The sequence below is a fragment of the Lathamus discolor genome, chromosome Z (assembly GCF_037157495.1).
Source record: "Lathamus discolor isolate bLatDis1 chromosome Z, bLatDis1.hap1, whole genome shotgun sequence".
NCBI classification, from domain to species: Eukaryota; Metazoa; Chordata; class Aves; order Psittaciformes; family Psittacidae; genus Lathamus; species Lathamus discolor.
In genome coordinates this window covers 50,226,251-50,247,664 of record NC_088909.1, presented here as the reverse complement: position 1 = coordinate 50,247,664, position 21,414 = coordinate 50,226,251, and the positions used below count along the sequence as shown (strand labels likewise).

Genomic DNA, 21,414 nt, shown 5'->3' with positions numbered 1-21,414 from the left:
ATCCTAGCTGATCTATGATTCTATAAGGAAGGCATGCAACAAGAGAACCCGTATCTTCTTTCAAACCAGTGCGGGCTTTCCTCCAGCCGATAAGGCCTGGGAAACAGGTGAACCACTGTGAAGGTAAACAGCTAGAGGAGCCTCTCAGGGTCGTAAATTACCCCAGACAAGAATACACAGCTAATTGGCAGGGCCGAGCACGCATTCCGATGTCCTTAACTGACGGATTTCCGTAAGACGGTAACGCGAGTGGCGGTGTTTTAGACCGAAAGCCCCGCGCTGTCACGCCGGGGTATTCCCGGACACGGTGCGAGCCCCGCCCCGCCGAGCGGGGAATAACCGGGGCTCTCACACTTCCCCCCCCCCCCCCCCCCCCCCTCCCCCCCCAGCGCGCAGCCCGCTGATTGGCCAAACTGCCGGGCGGTGTACTGCCTTCCGCGCGCCACGGTGACGTATGGGACCAGCGACGCTTCCCCGCGGGCGGCGGAGAGGCAGGAGGGCCTGGGGGCCGGCGCCGTGCTCGTGAGCCCTGCGGTGGCAGCGGCGCTGCGCCGCTCGAGTGTCTCGCCATGACCCGTGAGTGCCGCAGGCCTCAGCGCGGCGGCTCTGGGCCCCGCCGGGGAGCGGGACGGAGCGGGCGGTGGGGCCTTTGCGGGGGAGCGCGGCCTGGGCCCCGCGCCGGGGTCAGCCCGGCGTTTGGTCCGGGGTCGGGTTGACCGCAGTGTGGTGTGAGGCCTTGTGGCTGTAGCCTCCCAGCGGCGAGTGCGTGGCCGATGGGGCTGAGACTGCCTGCATCCTGCTGCCGGCCCAGGCTTGGAGCAAGCGCCTCCTCACCCCGGGCCCTGTCGTGGCTGTGTTGGGGGGTGGGGAGGAAGGTTAGCGCTATGCTAGGACAACAGTAACATGAAGTTTCAGCCCTGGCTACCGTCCAGTCTGCAAAAAAAAAAAAAGAGCTTTTGTGTCACTGCCGAGTATTTAATACTGCTTTGCTTAAATGGTGGTAGTTAAGGTTGTTACTGAAAAGGCAGCAGTACTCGCTAATCAACACCTTATTCAAAAGTAACGTTGGTATATGCACTTTAAAATGGCGGAGAACTGTGAACCAGACATAAATTGTTCTGGTTCCCCTAACTGATGGGGTGGCTGATTTGGCTTGTGTGTTACTGTACTGGGCAATACAGAAACTGCCTGTGTTTAACTGAGGAGGTGCTTTTACTTTCACGCTTCAAAATGCCACTGTACTGCTGGAAGAGAAAATACAGACCTGGGTCAGAAACAGTTTGTGTGCAGATCAAACCTTGAATGTGAGAAAGAGGCACGTTTACATCTTCTGTTGATATTTCCCCCCCCTGTTCTGAATGGTACTAAAATACACATGGCTGAAGGCTAAAAAGAGGCACAGCATCCTACACCCAAGCATAGCAGGATGATGACATGTAACTTTTGGAGGACCTACTTTAATACGGTATCTGCAATACTAGAGGTGTAGAAGTTGTGGTGTGCTACCATACAGTCTAGCCTTAGCTTTAGTATGTATGTCTGGAGTTCAGCTCTTTGTTGTCAATCAGACCGGGAGTAGACCCTGTGTTTTCAAATGGACATTTAGTAAAATAGATTAAGTGCTTGTTAACAACTAATTATTGTGCTTCTCAGTTCATAAATTCATGGTACTTGTGCACTGCCAAATTTCAGAGTACCTGAAAATGAATAAATTTATGAAGATGGGGGTGACTAGATGAATTAGAGAGGGTTTATATCTCTAGTCTTCCATTAATTGTTCTTTTATCAAACAGTTCTATTTATTTTTGCTTTCTGGTTTTGAGACACGGTGGCAGGCACTCTTCTGCTTTAAGGTCTAGTATGGTTAATCATTTGCTGCTCAGAAAAAAAATCTAGGCATGATGACCTATGTAGCTGATTCTTGCTATTCTCTTTCACCTGCTTACAGTAGAGATGATCACTGCTTGTTCCAGTGTTTCAGATGTCTTATGCTTATCCTTCTCTTCAAGAACAGCTGAATTTTGGAGGAGCATGAACAAGTTGAGCTAAGGCATATGTCTTGCAGAGGCAGGCATGGATGGGGATGCTCCAGCATAGGTGCAAGCAGAAAGGGTGTACTGGCCTTTACATTGCAGATCATGCTTGAATTTCACATTACAGGAAGTTGAACTGTGTTCTGCCAGGACTGGACCAAACTTCCTGTAGCATCAACCTGAACCTTCCATGATGTAGAAAATGGCACCATCTTCCTTAGAGCTAGGGGTAGTCATTCAGCATCCCAGGTGGAGTACCAGGTTCAATCAGTTCTTGGCAATGTTTCCTTGGAAGCAGGAGTGATACCAGTAATCTTTTCAAATAGGTGTTTGGCTTTGGATGCCTTGTGCACATACTATATTGATCTAATTTTCCATCTCCTCTGTTTTGCAAGTGGCAGCCAAATTTCTCAGTGATGCCATTCAGTTTGGTTCTGAAGTTTAGTCTTACCATGTTGTCCTGGGTTCAGCTGTAACAGTTATTTTTCTCTTTCCTAGTAACTGGTGCAGTGCTGTGCTTCAGCTTCAGTCTGAGAACAGTACTGGTAAGACACTAATGTTTTAGTTGTTGCTGAGCAGCACTTAGTGTCATCAGGGGCTTTTCAGCCTCATGCTGTGCCAGTGAGGAGGGGTGCAAGAAGCCAGAAGGGAGCAGAGACAGAACACCTGACCCAAACTAGCCAAAGGGGTATTCCATAACACAGCACGTCATACCCAGCATATGAACTGGGGGGAGTTACCTGGAAGGACAGATCACTGCTCGGGTCAGGCTGAGTATCAGTCGACGGGCAGTGAGCAATTGTATTGTGCAGCACTGTTGGTTATGGGGTTTTTTTTTTTTTGTCCCTCCGCTTTTAAGGTTTATATTCGCTTCCCTTATTTCCCTTATTAGTAATAGTAGTTTTGTATTATACCTTAGTTACTGGACTGTTCTTACCTTCACCTGTGGGGTTTACATTCTTTCAATTCTCCTCTCCTTGCCACCTGGAGGGAAGGAGGAGATGAATGAGTGGCTGTGTTGCTGAGTTACTAGCTCGGCTTAAACCATGATGTGTCTGGGGTAACTGCAGACACCAGGCACAGTGCTTGTTTAGAAAGGAAGCAGGCATATGAGGGTAACTGCTATGTGAATTCTGGCTATAGCACTGTGGTTTGACTGCCTGCCCCCATTTCTTCATGGTATAAGAAGATACTTAATTTCTTTAAACGCCAGCAAAGAGCTGTTTCATTGCTGCTGACTTGTTTATAGACATTCCTGCCTCCTGAACACCACGAAGCTGAAGAACCATTTATAGCCTGGAATGTATCATCTGTTCATGAGTCACCAAGTTCTAATCAACTCAATTGCTGCCAGAAATAGCAAGGTGATTTACTTTATGAGCAAATAGGGGTCCTTCTACCTGGAATGTGGGGACAGGATCTCACTCAGTGGTAGTGGGAAAGAGAACTCCTGTTCCATCCTAGCTTTTTCAAAAGATAGTACTTGATGTCCTGTCATAGGTGAGGATTATCTTCCAAGGCTTTGGTCAGCAGCAGTCGTAATATGCTGTTTTTATTTGAGCTTCTGGTACCTCTTGCCATACAGTACAGGTACAGGTGTGAGGAGTGCACAAAACACCTGCTTTTGCGGGGCTGCTCTTGTCTACATGTTGACATAATAGGTACCTTTATTGGCTCACAAATGGGATGAATGCAAAGTGGTGAATTGTATGAACAGGTTGCTGTTTAAAATAGCCCTTGTCCTAAACTGTTTCTGTATGCTTGAAATTACAGGCACATGAAGATTGCAGAGATCTCTCTTTGAGATTCAAAGATGGCATACAAAGTCTTAAGACTGGAGAGAAAAAGAGGAACAACCCAAATTATGGGGAAGTGGAGCTTTCATTTCTGAGCATAGGAAAATGTGATCATGTTTGTACAACAGCAAAAGTTACTGTTGTCATTTTGCCCAGGTTATTGATGGGATGGTCTGTTTTCAGTCTTTTACGAGAAACTGCGTTGCGTTACTGGAAAGAATGTTGAAATGGATCTTGATGATCTCTTGCACATAACCTGTAGAAATGTAAACATAAACTAACAAGCTTTTATCTTCCAGTTGTGCACTGGAAGGGAGAGACTGGTGGAAGATACTGCCAACTACAGAAGATACTGCCATACTAGCTCTGCAGATAGAGCCACACCTTACCACTTTTATAGTAGACTTCTTCACAGGAAAACGGTAGCGTGTGAGGCACGGACTCCAGTTGTGGTACAACAAAAGACGTTTGAGTGAGCTTACAGGCTTTTATAGTACTGTGCCTAGCGGTTAGCAGTGGTTAGCTCCTTCCCTGCTCTTCCATCACAAAACAATGTTCCTTCTCCACGTGCACGCCGTGCACTTTTCCAGCCAGTACCTTACTGATCATGTGCCTTTCGGCCAATCATATTACTGTCCACATGTCTTTGCTTAAGCAACTATTTTTACCCAGATATATAAGTATGTTTCTCTGGTTCCACTTCTTGCTATGTTGTTACTTTATGTTCTCCTTGAACACACATTCTTTGTCCCCTTGGCCCACATTTCCTCCTTTTTTGTTTGCTAAGGTTTGCAAAGCGAGCACAGTATGTGTTTGTGCAAGCATCACTTGATTTATGCTTTGGTCTATAAGTCATTGAATACAACAAAACAAACATGGCAAACAGATCATAATCAACAACACTGTAAGCCCTGTTACAACAAAGCCAACTATGTGTCTAAGCTAAGGACCAAAATTTCCCAACCACGAAAACAGTCTGAAAGGCTCCCATCCTTGGTTTTGTCGCAATTTCCCAGACAGTTCCGTCAAATCCTGAATGCTTTTGTGAACTGACTCTGAGTGATCACTCAGATTCATGCAGCCCATTCCATCAAAGTCTTCACACCCATGCGTATGTACTAAAAGCAAAAAATCAGTCTCTGCCCTATTTTGTTTTGCATAATCAAGGTGGCGAGCACTTTGGCTTCAGATCTTCGCAAATTGGTAACAAGCCACCAAATGACATGTAGGAAAAGCAAAGCAATGTGGTGATGTCCAGGCTCCAAAAACAAGGTTTCACCAGTGTGTTGGACAGATACACTGGGAGTCTCGGGAACCTGGAGATAGATGCTGTTACTTCCAAAGACACAATCCTTGGCTTTCTTTATCCCTGTCTCTGCCTCAGGAATCTTAACACAAGAGCAGCTTCTTGACATTAGCCTTTGAGAATAGAAGATTCAAATATAATAGTTATTTATTATTATTAGTTATAGTAGTTACTTGTGCTAACTTTTGCCCTTTTTGTTGTTTTTTTTTTGGGGGGGAGGGATGGGGGGTCTCTGAGGATGATGAAACCTGCTTTAGATGACTCTGCCTGAGCAGGGGATTTGGGCTAGATCATATCTCATGCCAACTGCAGGCTATTTGGCCTGCCCTTCCCTCCTGGATGTCCTCTTATAATGGAGGAGGCCATCCCTCCCATCAAGGTCTGGCATGGCATGTGACCCCACCACTCAACGCCTGCTGGATTGCAGCCAACAGCAGAGCAAAAGGTTCTTGGTGGCAAACGCCGGAGGCCAAGCCGGTCTTGCCCTTGACTTATGGTAGGAGGCATTTGGCCAGCTTCAGTCCTTGCACCTCGTTGTCAATGCAGAGTTTCACCTCCCTGACCCAGTAACAAGTCATTACTGTGGCAAAGCACATACAGATTTACATTAGCAGTGCATTGAAGATGCTGGTGACAGTGGAGGACCAGCCAAAGAAAGACTTTTCCACCAGTGTGATTCTTCCATCCTCTTAATTGGTTCCATTACCTGCTTTATAACACCACCATCATATTAGAATCTTTCTAGGTTCTGCCTTACCATTTTCTATGAGCTGCTGTAAATTTGCGTGCTCTAACATCTCTTTTACAAGTGACAAATCCATACAGTACAAGGTGTAGTTTCTTACTAGCAACTGGCTAGTAAATGCAGGTGGTTTATTATAGCTACATTGTAAGCACACATATTCAAGTCGTTACTTTTCAGTTGCCCCCAAGTGATGTTTTTCAAGTCATTCCTTTTTCTCTTTGTCGCATTCCACTCGGGTTCTTCAAGGTCAGCTCCTGCAGCTGAGGCACTGGGTTCTTCAGCTTGTCTATTCAGCTCATGGTATGGCTTGACAAACTTGGCAGGCAGGTGCCATGGACCTGTAAATAGAAGGGCACAAGCATATCCCCTCCCCCAGGTTATCAGTTCCACTGGCCCTTCCTGTTTCTGCGAGCCCAAAGGATCACAATACCACATTTGCTTTTAAGCCATGAGGATTTACACCTACGGCAAATGAGTATTGAACTGTTGACTGACAGTCAGGGCAAGACCTGACAATTTGCTTTGCTTGAGAAGAAGACAGGTTTAAATGTTTCTTTAAAGCAGAGGCATTTTGATGAAAAAGGGAATGTGAAGCAACTGCAAAAGTAAACTGCACAGTGTTAGTAGTCAAGGATTTTGCTATGTCATTACCCACAGTTAAAGGGACAGGCAGGTTGGAATGCGAACTAATATGACCAATAAAACAAAATCATTGATGCAGCAGCTAACATAGAAGTTCTGCGAGCTTCTCTTCTGATATCTTGACATGCTCCAACCAACTCGACAATGTTCCTGCTCCAACATCTCAGCATGCCCCAACCAACTCAACAATGTAAATTTTTCTTCTGATTGGAGCCAATGCAGCCTCCCAGTCCCCACCTGCATCCTCATATGCTAGGCAAAATACAAGTGGACGAGCAGCCCCATGACTATCAATCTGCCTTAGTATAGCATTGTCCAATTGGTCTGTAAAAGACACATAGGGTTCCTGAGACCCGCCTCCGTGAGCGCCTGCAAAAGAAGTAGTTTTCCCCCCACCTCGATCCAGGCACTTTTCCTGCAGGCCCAACCAATCACATGGGTGGCCCATTGGAACACCAGAGGTTTTAGATCTGAGCTATGAAGCCAGACAGAAACCACATTGACCCCGGTGACTGTCTTCAGTCACTATAAGTTCCATTATATAAGCAATGACTCCTCAGGCTGTTTCCCAGCCCATCCTTGCACACACAAGCACTCCTTAGCCTGCTCAAGACCCAGGTGCACTATCAGCAGTTCTTCTTCTTTAATTATCCACATAGCAGGAACAGGACGGCTTGCAGTTTTGTGTATCTCCTCGTTTCCTACTCTCCCCTTATTGCAAGCTGCTTTGTCCAAGCCGAGCCCCAGTAAATCCCCTAACTGGCTTAGCTTTTCAATCACTTGTTCAGTGGGGTTGCCTTGTTCATTGTGTCACATGCTGGTCATAGGCTGGAGTGCAGTTTTGCTTGTATTCTCAGATTCAAGCGCCAAGGAACTTTATTTGCTCACCAACAAATGCTTAACAACAAATTTCAGAGAGAGAAAGAAAGAAGGAAGAGAGGGAAAGTAAGAGGAAATAATAAAAGAGCTTCCAGCAATAGCTACCACCCCAGAGCTGCAGTGTCTCGACAGTCCACTCTGTTTCCAAGTCCAGGGGGAAAAGCATTTCTTCCAATGCAGTCTGGTGCCGTTCCTTTGTAGAGCTGAAACCACATCCTCCACATCGCGGTGGCACACATGCCCTCCTTGGTGTCTTCTTCCCCATTGTTCCAAGGTGTTAGCTGGGGGCGAGGGGTAAACATCCAGCATAAACATCTGCTGTGGCGGTGGTGTCAGCCATGTTGGTTCTCACCGACACTATCTTCACCAACGCAGTCTCTTATATCTCCTGGTGGATCAGCGATACTATCTTAGGAAGCGTTATCCATGGTGGCATGAATGATAGAGGCAGAGAAAAGGGAAAGAGCGCGCGACGCAGTAGCTAGTAACATCTAATAATTAACAACGTTTAATTAACTTTGGTTTAACAATTATATCTAAGTAACTTTATTGTTGTTGCTTTATTGTTGTTGCTTTCAACAACATTCAAGGGTTCAGAAGGAGGAGAAGAAGAAAAAGAAAGTTTACAGGGGCAGTTACAAAGTGAGCAATTCCAAGGCCACGTGACCTGTATCAAAATAGCAATTAAGGTAATAGCTAATAGTCCGAAGGCTATGCAATAGATTGGTACAAGTCCTTTCAGGTATTCCATGACTTTTCTGTGATTTCAGTGGAATGAAGTTGAGCGATTGTGGACTTTGTGGTTCATGCAGCCTGCTGACCTGGTCTGCCAGAGTCGGAGTCAGGATACACAGCAGGAAAATTGATTTCCGCGCCCCTTTAGTTTCAGGCGCATGTGCTGTTTGGTTCCAGAAGCTTCTGTCCCAGATTTAGGAAGGTGAAAATGAGCCTTCCATCAGGTGAAGCAGCCAGTTGCGGGGTTTCTCTCCTGGTCTCTGCTTGTATTTATCCAATAAGTTACTAATTTCCTCTGTGCTATAGTCTATCAATTTGTCTGTTCTTACATGTCCATTTGCCCTGGTAATCATCTCACCTTTAAGCACAGGAGCTGTGCGTACTCCTTCCTTTTTCACGTCTGCCTCGGCTTCGGTATTTGATTCTGACTCGCTGGTACCCCAAATATCTCCATTCCATGTCTCCGGCTCCTAGTTGGGATCAGACGCAAGGGGACGGATCCATAGTCTCACTGCCCTCGTATCTTTTTTATTGCTCTGTAACTTTTTTCTTTTTTTTTTTTTCCCCTAAGTCTCTCACCCTGCTCTGCAGCAGCTACAAATGCCTGCCTCTGCAGCAGCGTTTCTGCTTTAACCCTTTCTAGCTGGGAATGTAAATCTGCTACTTGTTGCCCCAGCTCTGTTCTTATCTACCATGCCTTTGTAGGCAGGCAGCAAGCAGCCTGTCATGCATCCAGCATGATTCAGTCACTCCCTCGAGCGGGTATGGGGTGTTTCTACGAACTCAGCCCAATACTTTAACACTCCCATGAGGTCCTTAGCTCCCCACTGTTCATGTCCTACATTAGCACAAGTCTCTATTTTATCCCACAACATGCTCCACTGTTCCTGCGTCCTCCCCGGTCACTCCACAGGAGGAGCTACGGCCCGAGGCTCTCTCCTATGAAATATAGCAATAGCATATTACACAACAACCTTAAAGTGACCCTGACAGCAACACTGACCAAGCCCTGCTTTCACACACACAGCACTGTGCCTCTTGGTGCAGCTAGACACCCCACTCTACTCGTATTATCCCAAAATGTTTCTTACAGTCTCTCAGACCCAGAATCCCATCCTTGTTGCCAGTTATGTTCTGGGTTCGTAGGATTCCCATGTACAAAGACTGGATACCACATACAATGAAAACAATGAAATACTCTAGTTTGTTTATTGAGTTATTAGTGCAAAGCAAATATGTATATATTAATGCGAAGCAGGTTAAATACATGCCAACCACTGGTTGAATGGGATACCGCCAAGCAGGAGAAGGAGATGGAACATGTTGCCTGGTCGGAGCGGTGGTAGGCAGTGTGTCGTCAGGGTGTCCCCCGAATCCAGATGTGCATCTGGCCTTCTCACCCGTCCATCCCTTCACAGGTCTTTATATCCCCCCTTGGACTGGAGTGGAAAATTACCACTTGCAACATCAGCGCACATGTGGCCAGCATGTGAACAAAGGCTTACTGGTATAAGTCTCCCTTTTGCTAACAGCGGTGTTAACTTGCCTGTGTTTCAGGGTTATGTTCCCACAACTCATGTCAAACAGTACTTTTCTATTTTTGTATGTTTCACCACGGACCATTCTCTATTGTCACTGACACATGCCACGCCATGGTCCATGGTTGGAACACACAAAAATTTTACCATCCGTACTACAGTTTTGTACAGCATACTGTCTGAGGGAACGGATTAGCGCTAAAAGACAAGGAACACAACATAAAATGCATAAAAGCCCTGTATGTGTTACCACTAATAGTATAACAGCTTTTCACAGCCAGTTATACCCCCACATCCATCCCTGAAAGGGGTTCCACCTGGTGTTTTCTGCTAGCTGACTAATGAGGGTCTTTTAACTTTTGTATTTGTGCATCTATTGAACTGGAGTGGTCACTTAAATTCATGGAACATAACTTGTCAAAGTCTTCTTTTGAGCATGTAACAATTTACACGAAGTCTCTATGCGGTGCTTCTGGTCCTGGGTAACTTCCCTCCCGTAGTTCCCAAGCTCTCACTTATCCAGCAGGTGATGGGCATGCACAATCCTTTCGTAATCCCTGGTTCAGCTGGGCTATGCTGCCAGTCCGGCCTCCATGAGTCTCCTACTCCAGTCCTTGTTTGGATGCCATTTGTGGCATATGAGACACGGACTCCAGTTGTGGTGCAATTAAAGACGTTTATTGAGTGAGCTTGCAGGCTTAGGTAGTACTGTGTCTAGAGGTTAGCAGTGGTTAGCTCCTTCCCTACTCTTCCATCACGAAACAATGTTCCTTCTCTGTGGGTGTGCGCTTTTCCAGCCAATGACCTTACAGATCACACACCTTTCAGCCAATCATATTACTGTCAACAGGTCTTTGCTTAAGCAACTGTTTTTAACCAGCTATATAAACGTGTTTTTCTCTGCGACCACTTCTTGCTACATTGTTACTTTCCATTGTTACTTTACTTGTCCCCTTGGCCCACAGCAAACTCTGTAAGTAAGTGGTACTGTCTATATAGACTGTGTATTATCCTGCAGGTGGGAACCAGCGTGAACTTGCCCGCCAAAAGAACCTGAAGAAGGCTCAGGAGATCCATAAAGGGAAGAGGAAAGAGGATAGCTTGTCTGCTTCTCAGAGAAAACAGAGGTGAGAGGTAGTAAAGGTGAGGGGAAAATGTGTCAGAAAGAATCCAGTCTTCACTGAAAGAGCATTCAAGTACTTTATTTTGATTCACAGTCCATTCGCATGTCACAGCATGAACTGTGAATTTGGGTTTTACTGCATCTGTTGTTAAATACTTTCTTTTTTTTTTTTTTTTTTTTGAACTGTAAAGCTTTTCTTTTGAGCAGCTTTTTGCCTGGAATGAGCAGGGAATGGTTGTGTAATACTTTCTTGAAGATGTTTGATCCATTGTGTCCTTTACTTCTAAAGCCAAAAGATTTAAAACCAAAATAATTATATAAGGTATACTGATAACTTATTACCTCATGGGGTACTGTACTGAAAGGAGGGGAAAAAAAAAATAAGCAAACCAGGGGTGTGTAAACAGTGTGCTCATGGCTGAGAAGTTTCTCCCATTTTAAATGAATGTTGCTAAAGGTGTTACTAAAAGCAAGATGGAGAAGGCCCTGTTTAGAAACACAGTGAGCAAGGATCTGAAATCCAGCTTTCTTTCTTCACAGAGACTCTGAAATTATGCAGCAAAAACAAAAAGCGGCTAATGAAAGGAAATCTCTGCAGGCAGGAGCAAAGTGAGCTGCCTGGAGGGAGTGCACCAATGAAGAAAAGGGCCTGGAAGATCATTCACAGAAGTGTCCAGCCATTAAATGATTAAAATCTCATCTTGCGGAGTCGCTCAGCTAGCATTAGTTTAGAGTATTTTCTGGTTAGTGTAGGCTTAGTTGTCTGGAGTGCTCTTTGAAAAGTCACTACACTCTCTGCATGCATATAAATAGAAATACCAAGCAATAGTACTTCAGCTTTTGCTGTGTTTGTTGGTTTCACTTAGTGGTTCCAGTGACAATGAACTTCTGTATTTACAGTTAGACCAGATTTTCTTATCTTAATTCTTGAAGTACAGCTTCATGCAGAACGGAAAACACTTGTAAAATGTGCTTAACCTTACAGAGGTCTGACTGTAAATCTCATCCTAAATTATTTTTGCAATAAAATGTTGCATGAAATACTGTCTGATCTGAAGTGATCATGCTTGATAATCGGTTGATTTCTAAGAAGCTACCAAGAACACAAAGAATTGATGGAATTATGGAGAAATGCAATATAAGTATAAATAGAGGTATAAATAAAATTTGTAATATAAGAAATGCATATTATAAGCAATGTAATATGCAGTGGTAAGTCTGCACTATAGAAAATAGTGGTGTGTTGCAGACTTCATCAGCGTATGTAACTGAAACTACTGCTGATACTGGCTTCAGTGAAGCTGCAGCCTTAAAGTTAATGAGTTGCAAATTAATGGATCTTGAAGTTGCCATGTCACTAAGATGATTTAAAACTGCTGCTTAATGTAGCCTAAAGCACCAAACCTGGCATGAGAGCACACAGTGCTCACTTCACAGGCAGGCTGCATTGTGTACTAACTGAGGTAAAGTGTGACCTCTCCGAGAACACAGAGGTGGATGCCTTAGCTTGTGCATGGCTCCCACTGCACTACGTTCTGAAGGAACATGTGTGCCCTGGGTTTAGCCATAACGGTTAGTTTTACTCCTTCCTAGTAGCTGGTGCAGGCTGTGTTTTGGCTTCAGTCTGAGGACAAGGCTCATAACACCTCAGTGTTCTAGTTATTGTTGAGCAGCACTTACCCTGATCAAAGACTTCTCAGTGTCAATGCTCTGCCCATGAGGAGAGGCACAAAAAGCTGGGAAAAAGTAAGACAGGACACCTGACCCAAACTAGCCAAAGGGGTATTCATACCACAGCACGTCATGCCCAGTATATAAACTGGATGGAGTTACCCAGAAGGCCCAGATTGTTGCTCTGGTCTGGCTGAGTATCAGTTGGCAGATGGTGAGCAGTTGTATTGTGCATCACTTGTGTTTATCGTTTATTATTTTATTATTATTTATTTTTTATTTTCCCTTTTTAGTTTTATATTCTCTCGCCTTATTACTTACTTTACTATCAGTAGCAGCAGTGATTTGTGCTATACCTTAGTTACCGGACTGTTATTTTCTCAACCCCTGGGAGTTACATTCTTCCAATTCTCCTTCCCATCCCACCGGGAGGAGAGTAACAGGGAGGTGAGCAAGCGGCTGCCTGGTGCTGAGTTAGTTACCGGCTGGGCTTAAACCACGACAAGGTGGCTGGGTCTGGCAGCTGGTAGGAAACCGGCAGGTTCCTTTGAGTGCTCCGCGCTGCCGCCGCCCCGCTACCGCCCTCAGCTGTGCCAGGCTGTGCGGGCCAAGCGCACCGCTCCGCTCGGCGCCGCGGGACACGGCAAGGCTGAGGCTGAGGCCGCGGCACGGCGGCGTAGCGGCACGGCACGGCACGGCACGGCACGGCACGGCACGACGGCGGAGCGCCGTACGCTGCCGCCGGCCCCGCCCGCCACGCTGCGCGCACAGCTGACGCCCGACGCTGCCTGCGGCGTGGCAGGTTGGCTGTGCGCCGGAAGTGACGAGCGGCAGCGTGGTTAGGGCCTGGCGATGGCGGAGCAGGTGCTGTTCAAGCGGGGCGTTGGGCAGGTGAGCGTGGCGCTGGCTGGGGCTGGTCCGGAGCGGGGAGCGGGGCTCGGAGCGCGTTAAAGCGGTCTGTGGCCTCTGCAGAGCGACGACTCGGATGTATGGGATGACGCGGCTCTCATCAAGGCGTACGATAAGGCTGTAGTCTCTTTCAAGGTAAGGGGGGGCGGCCGGAGCGCTGCGGGCCTAGGCTGGTGGATGGTCGCTTATCGTGTTCCTCCTTTATGTTCCCGAAGAACGCCTTAAAGAACGAGGAGTGTTCGGAGCTTTCGGGCAAACAGGAGCACCGCCAGGGGATGAAGAAAAAGAGCAATAAAAAGAACAAAAACAAAAAGAGGACTAACATGGTGCCTTCGAAACAGGTCATCCCATCTGTGAATGCTAGCGGTGCTTCTGCTGTTGTGCTTTTCTGTGGTGCTTACTAGTAGCTTCTGCGTAACCTTGAGAGTAATGTTCCGTGGCAGGTTTGATAGCATTTGGAACTTACGGGTTACGCTGCACAATTTTGCTAATACAGAGGGAAAAAAAACCCTGGGTGGGAGTCATCTTCCTGGTGCGTGGGGAAAAAGCAGTTTAGGAAAAGGAATCTTTGTCTCTAGTCATTGGTGTAGGTATTTACTCACCTCTCTCTCTTCTGCTGCAGTGGAAAGTTGGTGACAGCTGTAATGCTGTTTGGTCTGAGGATGGTAATGTGTACCTAGCAACTATTGACTCCATCAATCAGAAGAGAGGCACATGTGTTGTTACTTACACGGGATATGGAAACCAGGAGGAAAAGAGCCTGACTGAGCTACTTCCTGCAGCCAGCGATGAAATAGTAAATGGGATGGGGGGTTCTGGGGAGGTGGGGGACACTTTTGCTCTTCTGAAAAGAAAGAAAGTGGGAGAAACAACTTTCTAAGTATTTCTGGTGCCATTGTGGTGTTTGGAGTGAGAATCGATACCTGATTCCATTGTGAACAGACACAAGCTGATACAGGGAATGAAAACTTCCCCTTACTTCTTGAACTTGGCATGGAAGAAAGGGAGGGGACAAAAAGAAATTCACAAATGAAAGATAATAGATAAAGTGGTGAGCAGATAAGTTTCTGAGGTTGTAAGATCTTTCCTGCATAGGACTGGGAGGGCTCCAGAGAGAAAGGGGTGGAATGGGGCTTCCCATGCTTTTTTGCACTGAAATTGCTTGCAGTAGTGCAAGCAGTCCTCTTTAGTGCATCTCATAAGAATGTCTTTGTCTTCTAGAATGAGAATGGGACTCCATGTTCAACAGATGGAAGTGAAGGATCTCAGTCACCTGGAAACAAAAACAGCTTTGTGAAAGGAAGATTCTTCCCTCAAAACCTGCGTATTCCTGTACCACCAGGAGTCCCAGGCATGGGAAGGGTAACCTCAGCCTTAATAATTCATATGCCACTGTTAAGCCAAGTATTATTACTATAGATTCTGAGACAACAGGATGAGATTCATTATTGTCTAGAAACCAAATAACAGCATTTTGAGACTGAATGTATTCATGTTGGTGGTGTCGGTATGTCACTTCACAATAATCTTTTGCAGGGCTGCTGTCTAGTGAGAAGAGTCTTCTCCCTGGCTAACACCTGCTTTATGAGTGCCTTGTAACTTTAAGGAGGGATGTTGTTTCCTGGCCTGTGATAGTGCTGTTAAGATTGCATTTTTTTCTAGCCGGTTGTTATGTCTCACCACACGGGGCATTGAAGGCAGAAAAAGTGGTGTCCAAGTGCCATAGGAGCTCTCAGCTGCAGCTTATCTAGTGAATTATGAGGACTGTGGTATTAATACTATCTTCAGTTTTCCTGTTGTGTAGGAGTCTAGTGCACTTGAACACAGCATTATGTCTTCTAAATGTTACTGTTTGTGCAAAATCTTTTTTTGTAAAGTTTTCTTCGATCTTTTTTTCTTTCACATCAACAGATTTCTAACTAAGCTCATTTTAAAGATATTCACAAGCGTAACAGAATTTAGTCAGCATGTGTCCCCAGCCGCACAGGAGCACAGAAATTGCCTGTTTGCCTGTGGGCAAACATCTTTCTTGCTTGCAAGTGTAACCACTGACTTCTGTTTAGAAAACTTTCTTAAAAGCTTGTATTGACCAGGATCGTTTTTCAGCAGTGTTTACTGCAGTAACACCTGTAATGTTCAGTTTTACTTTTCTAGTCTGTGTAGTTGCTGTAGTTTCATTAAATTGCTGGGATGGGGTTGGATGTGTCTTTAGTTTAAAGTATGTGAGTTGCTTCAAATAATTCTCTTATAAAATCGTAATGCCTGAAATCTCTTTTCAATCTGCAATATTTAATTCTTTCACTGTAGTCTGGATCAAAATTCAGGGCACCTCCATCGTTTTTGTCTTGCTGGCCCACACCCTTCCCAGCAGGACCACTGGTAAGTCACAGGAGAATGAGGAAGAAAGTGCCAGAGAATAAAAATGATTGTTTTCAGTCATCCTACAGGAATCCTGTTTCTCCCAGGCTTTGAATTTACTTTTTTTTTTGTTGTTTCCTTGAGAAAAGATGATCTTATTTAACTCCTTTTCAGCACATGCATAGAGTATATACTCATGTTTTTCAGTTTTATATTTTGATCTTTGATCTAGAAATGGTTAGTATTTAATCTGGGATATGCCCTACTGAAACACAGACATTTCCTTTTTTCATTTCTTAGTTGGTTCCTCCTCCACCACCAATGCGGATGGATTTTGAGGATAATGAAGCACTGGGGAGCATGCTGATAGCCTGGTATATGAGTGGTTATCACACTGGGTATTACCTGGTATGTGCCAGTTTTGTCTTGGAGTGTCTCTGTAATTTTGCTTTTGTGTTGCTGCTGCTGCTTTTAGCAATAAGTTAGACTGCCTTTTAGATCTCTTATTCTAACTTGTGATAGCTGTATTTAAGGGTATTCTATATTGTGTGAGTATTCTTGTGCTTGAGTGTGAGTCACATGAGCCAGCATATATGCATAGGTGATGGTTTAGTTCTTTGCTTCGCTGGAGTGGTCCCATTAGGTACTTTTATAGCTCTTCTGAAACAACCAGTTCAGTCTTTGCAGACAGGTGGAGTAAGTCTGAATATGTTTATTAATCAGTGGTCTTCTATGTATTTGTCAGTGGTAATATCACATTTTCAATCACATTTGGCATCCAGCCCAAAGTATTCTGTGATTCTATTCTATGAATTTTACAGAGTATTCATCAGTAATTGTTTCAGGTGACTCTGAAGGTGCAGCAGGAGCTGTCAGTATAATTGTGAAAAATCTGTGGCATGGAGTATTGATTTCTATTTCCTTTGTACACTTAAGAAGAAATTAGAGAAGGAATTAAACTCTTTGCATTGGGGAAGTTGGAAAGGGGAGATTTGGTGTCATAGGTTATCTTTGAAGAACTAGGTTTGGAATTTGTCTTTTCAGATTACATGTAGTTGTGGATTGAAATTACACTGCAGAGCCACTAATTATAAAGAAGGCATGTAGTTTGGCTTTTGTTCTTTTAAAACCACGCATTCTGATTTCCCCAAAGAGTACAAAGCTATTCTTGATTTGTAAAGGGCTAAAAGAATATTGAAAAAAAATGTGTTGTCCTGTGGCTAAAGCTTTTATTTCTATGTTAGTAAAACCAAGATTATTTTGCTAAATTGTACCCTGTAGGGTTTAAAACAAAGTCGAATGGAAGCAGCGCTGGAGCAGCAAGCACATGCAAAATAGCTGAATATCCATGATTGTTTCGAAAGAGTTGTATCTTCCTTTTGGGCTAAATGAAGATACACTGTGGCTTGACCAGCCTGAAACTACGGTTCATTTTGCAAGCTCTCAACAAGTTCTGAATTCTGTGAAAAAACTGTGAGCGTTGGGACTTCCACCCACTCTTACATCTCTACGAAGACTGCTTCATCCAGTATTAACCCCTTCTTTGCTTATCAGCCGTGGAATAGCAGCCATCTTGGCTAGAACAGAGGCAAGTATTTGATTTCTGTAATGAGAGGTTTAACTACAGCATGCCTCTACATCAGGATTAACAGCACGGCTTACTCAAATTACCAAGAGTTAACCTTACTTGTTTATGGGGTACTTTGAAAATAAAAGGTTATGTGACATGCAGTCTTCTTATCTATGTGCACAAGTTCAGAAGCAACTCCTTCCTTGTACACTGGGATTGCAGGATGTGTAGCTGAACTTCTTTTTAGGATAAGTTCAACATTTCAGTTTGATATTGTGGAGTGATTCTGTTCTCACTACTTCAGTGCTTGAGCTTTTATTTGAAATCCTGTATTCAGAATTCTACAGTATATTGTTCAGTTCCTTACAGAACAGAATTGGGGATTTCTCTTTTCCAAAGCAATATCTGCTTTGTTTGCAGCTGAGTAACTCATTCAGCCATGTACAAATCTTTCCTGCCAAGAGGTGTATGTTGCTTATTCACAGGTGGTTGATGGTGAAGATCAGAGTTTTTTCCAGAAATTAATCTTAACATTTTGTTAACACTGATCTGTCTCTGATAATAAGTGAACAAATAACTCGAGATTAATAATAGTGTGCACTGAAATTACCTATTTCTTAAAGACCTCTAGTGAAATGTATTTAGAGAGCACTGTGGCAATAAACTATTTTTTACTTTCCTGGAACAGTTTTCTGTCTTTTTACCATGATTTACCAAGTCTTTTAACCCTGTGTGATTTCATTTATCTGTCATTTTTAGCAGCTCTTGTATTCCCTGGACTTTTTATGTGAATGACAACACCAGAACCTAGTGATTACAGTATGCTGTTTTAGGAGACAGCTGTAGCAGCAGTATATGTTGCAGTGGCCACTAGTAGCAGTGTCGTGGAAAACAGTATACCATGATGTTGAAAAAGATACCTTACAGCTCTATTCTGAATGTGACATACAACAGCTGGATTCAGAGAGGCTTATTATGTAGTTTTTTGTTTCAAATGCTTGTGAATAGTTTTACTTCTCAAATTTTAAATTTAGGGATTTGTTTTGTTTTGGAGTGGTTTTTATTTTTAGCTTCTGTAGACGGATGTCTGTCGGATGAACAGCAGAAATATACCAGAAGGTTTTGCTGCGTGGCCTTTTCCCAACTACCATAACTAAAAGCAAGTTAGAAAAAGCAGACTGTGGGAAGGTAATGGTTAAGTGTGGACCAAATAGATTTCAGCCCTTAAAATTTTAACTCTCATAGAACAGGGGCTGCAGCCAAAACTCTGGACAGTAATTTAGTTTATGCTGTAATGCTCCTCTATCTCTCCCTCTCCTCTCCGTAACATTCCATCCCAGGGTTTTGCTGTGTGCCTGTAAAAGATCCAAGGCCCAGCTCTGATAAGACACTGATGCATAACCTTGGCACACACCACTGCAGAGATAGGGGGAAGATGCAGGCAGAGCAAGCAGGGTGGCTGTAGCAGACACCCTTTGTTTGCTTGAGGGGGGTGCTAGGCATGCTAATGCTCAGCCTCAGAGCTTGTGACGTGCCACTTACCTTTTGCATGAGTTAGCAAATAACTGGTTTGTGCTTCTTAGTGTATACGCTCAAGGTGCCTGAACAACCCAACCCAAGAGGAGCTGTGAACATCCACAGGAACATGTCCTGCACAAAACCTGTCCACCAGCTTCCCGCACTCCCACAAACTTGGACTTGGCTTTTTCCCTCCCACCAGCTCCTCTGAAGCAGTTCTGTGGCCATGCTCAGCATGCTGGGTTGGGAAAGTTTGCTGCCAACAGAGCAACACGCTGCCATTTGCCAGCAAAGGATTATTGCTGTTCGTTACTGCAAAGCTGATTGCCAGTAGCTGCCCTGCAGAGATGCTTTCTCCACAGCTGGGGTCAAGACCTGCAGGCAGGCAGCCACTGTTCGGGAGCAGGTGATTGAACACTGCAGGTACGTGAGCCACAGGGCCTCAGAAACACCTTTACCTTCTGCTGCAGAAGGGAGCTGCAGTAACTAAGCAGCAGTTGTTTTACTGCAGTCAACTTTAAAAGGCCAACTGTTTCCAACATAAGTAGTGACAAGCAGGAATTGCATGGTCCTTAATGAAAGGGAATGTAATTTTTATTAACTAAAATACTGTCAGTACTTCTCTTCGATAAAGTGGGTTTACTGACACTAGCCTTCTCAAATACAGCTTATCTTGGAGAAGTAATAACATCTTGCTGCTAGCACTGTGGTAAGGCAACTGTAGGAAATACTTTACTATGTCATGGTTCAGAATGCAGCAGATTGCTACAGTTCAGCTCCACACAGTCAAATTCCACTCCCCCACCTCCAAAGGGATGTTTTCTCAGGTTTTCTCAACATTTACCAAACTAACTGATTTTTAAGGGAGCGGCTCTAAATCCAGAATCTCCAACTGGTTGTTTTTTCACTGGCTATAAAAGCTATGTTCCCTTCCCACAAGAAAATGTGTACTCCACAATCTAGTTGCTTTCAAATCCCAAGGCAGAAAGCGGTACAGAAATTAAAAAAGTCTTCAAGTTCTGTTGTATTTTGCAGAATTACGGTGGTGGGGTGACCCTGGCTGGCAGCCACGTGCCCACAAAAGCAGCTTTATTGCTCCCCTCCACAGCCAGACGGGGGACAGAAAAAAGTAATAAAGGCTCCTGAGTCAAGGTAAGGACAGGGAGAGATCATCCAGCAAGTACTGTCTTGGGCAAAACAGGCCTGACTTGGGGAAATTAGTTTAATTTATTACCAAACAAACCAAAGCAGGATAACGAGGAATAAACCCACATCTTAAACAACACCTGCCCCACACCCTTCCCTTCTTCCTGAGCTCAACTTTACTCTCACGTTTCTCTACCTTCTCCCCCTTTGGGGCTCATGGAAGCTGTGTAGTGGTCAGTTCATCACACGGTGTTTCTGCTGCTCCTTCCTTCTCAGGGGAGGACTCCTCACACGGTTCCCCTGCTCAGCGTGGGCCCCTTCCACACGGTGCATCCTTCAGGAGCAGGCAGCTCCAGGGTGGATCCCTGTGAGGTCACAAGTCCTGCAGCAAACCTGCTCCAGTGCGGGCTCCTCTCTCGGTGAGGCCACAGCCCCTGCCAGGAGCCTGCTCCATCATGGGCTGCCGGTGGGGTCATGGCCTCTTTTGAGCATCCCCCTGCTCTGGTGTGGGGTCCTCCATGGGCTGCAGGTGGAATTTGCTCCACTGTGAACCTCCATGGGCTGCAGGGGCACAGCTGCCTCACCATGGTCTGCACCATGGGTTGCAGGGGAATCTCTGCTCCAGTGCCTGGAGCTCCTCTTGCCTTCCTTCTGCACTTACCTGGGTGTCTGCAGGGCTACTGCTCTCACAGGTTCTTAGTCCTTTCTGGCTGTAGTTGCTCCTGTGCAGTAAGTTTTCCCCTTTCTTAACTATATTACCCTAGATGTGCTCCCACTGTTGCGGGTGGGCTCATCCTTAGCTAGTGGCAGCTCCATGTTGGAGCCATCTGGCACTGGATCTATGAGACATGGGGGAGGCTTCTAGCAGTTTCCCACAGAAGCCACCTCAGTAGCCCGTGCTACCAAAATCTTCCCATGCAGACCCAATACAACTTTCATGAACTGCAGTATGGGCACCATATATACTTTTCCTCATGCAAATTTGATGACTTTTAAAAGAAAACTAAGCCACTCTTGTTCCTTCATCCAGGAACCAGCACAATCCAGTAATGCTTCAGATCTACTACTTTATGGTATTTTTTCATCCGTAAGCTAGATCACAATTGGGCATTAAAACTGTTCCTCATGTATGGCCTCCTGGTCTGTCTCATGCAGTAAGTTCTTCAGGAGCTGAGGTTAACACAAAATTAAACCCAGACATTTCTTTTATGCATATTTTAACTAATGTATTTTAAGCACTTCCAGTGTTGAAATTAGTTATGACCATTAATACAGATGGTGTTTTTACTCCTGCAAGGAGAGTATAAAGTGGAAGGAGAGCAAGGGCACTCAGCTCTGAAATGCCCTCCAGTCTGACTGTGCCTTTCAGCCTCAAACTTCTTGCTAGAGCTGTGTCTTCAACCCCACCACAGAATGGTTTTGTCTTTTTTTCCTCTTCCCTCAAC

General features: G+C 44.9%; 2 protein-coding genes across 4 annotated transcripts; both read left to right on the top strand.

Annotated features, from left to right (window-relative positions):
• The first annotated feature begins 428 nt into the window (after positions 1 to 428).
• On the top strand, positions 429 to 11,838 carry SERF1B (small EDRK-rich factor 1B). Its single transcript, XM_065662756.1, has 3 exons — positions 429 to 576; positions 10,693 to 10,801; positions 11,338 to 11,838. The coding sequence occupies exons 1-3, from the start codon at positions 570 to 572 to the stop codon at positions 11,408 to 11,410; spliced, it is 189 nt and encodes a 62-aa protein (XP_065518828.1). The 5' UTR covers positions 429 to 569; the 3' UTR covers positions 11,411 to 11,838.
• A 1,394-nt stretch (positions 11,839 to 13,232) lies between these two features.
• SMN2 (survival of motor neuron 2, centromeric) lies at positions 13,233 to 17,990 on the top strand. 3 transcript variants are annotated; one of them, XM_065663264.1, is made up of 8 exons: positions 13,240 to 13,359; positions 13,441 to 13,512; positions 13,593 to 13,718; positions 14,000 to 14,173; positions 14,599 to 14,739; positions 15,685 to 15,756; positions 16,036 to 16,143; positions 17,017 to 17,990. In XM_065663264.1, exons 1-8 carry the CDS (start codon positions 13,321 to 13,323, stop codon positions 17,071 to 17,073), a joined length of 789 nt encoding a protein of 262 aa, XP_065519336.1. In that variant the 5' UTR covers positions 13,240 to 13,320; the 3' UTR covers positions 17,074 to 17,990. The 3 variants fall into 3 exon arrangements, with proteins under 3 accessions (XP_065519335.1, XP_065519336.1, XP_065519337.1); XM_065663263.1 differs by lacking the exon at positions 17,017 to 17,990 and having other exon boundaries at positions 13,233 to 13,359; positions 16,036 to 16,979; XM_065663265.1 differs by lacking the exon at positions 15,685 to 15,756 and having other exon boundaries at positions 13,242 to 13,359.
• Positions 17,991 to 21,414: the final 3,424 nt, after the last annotated feature.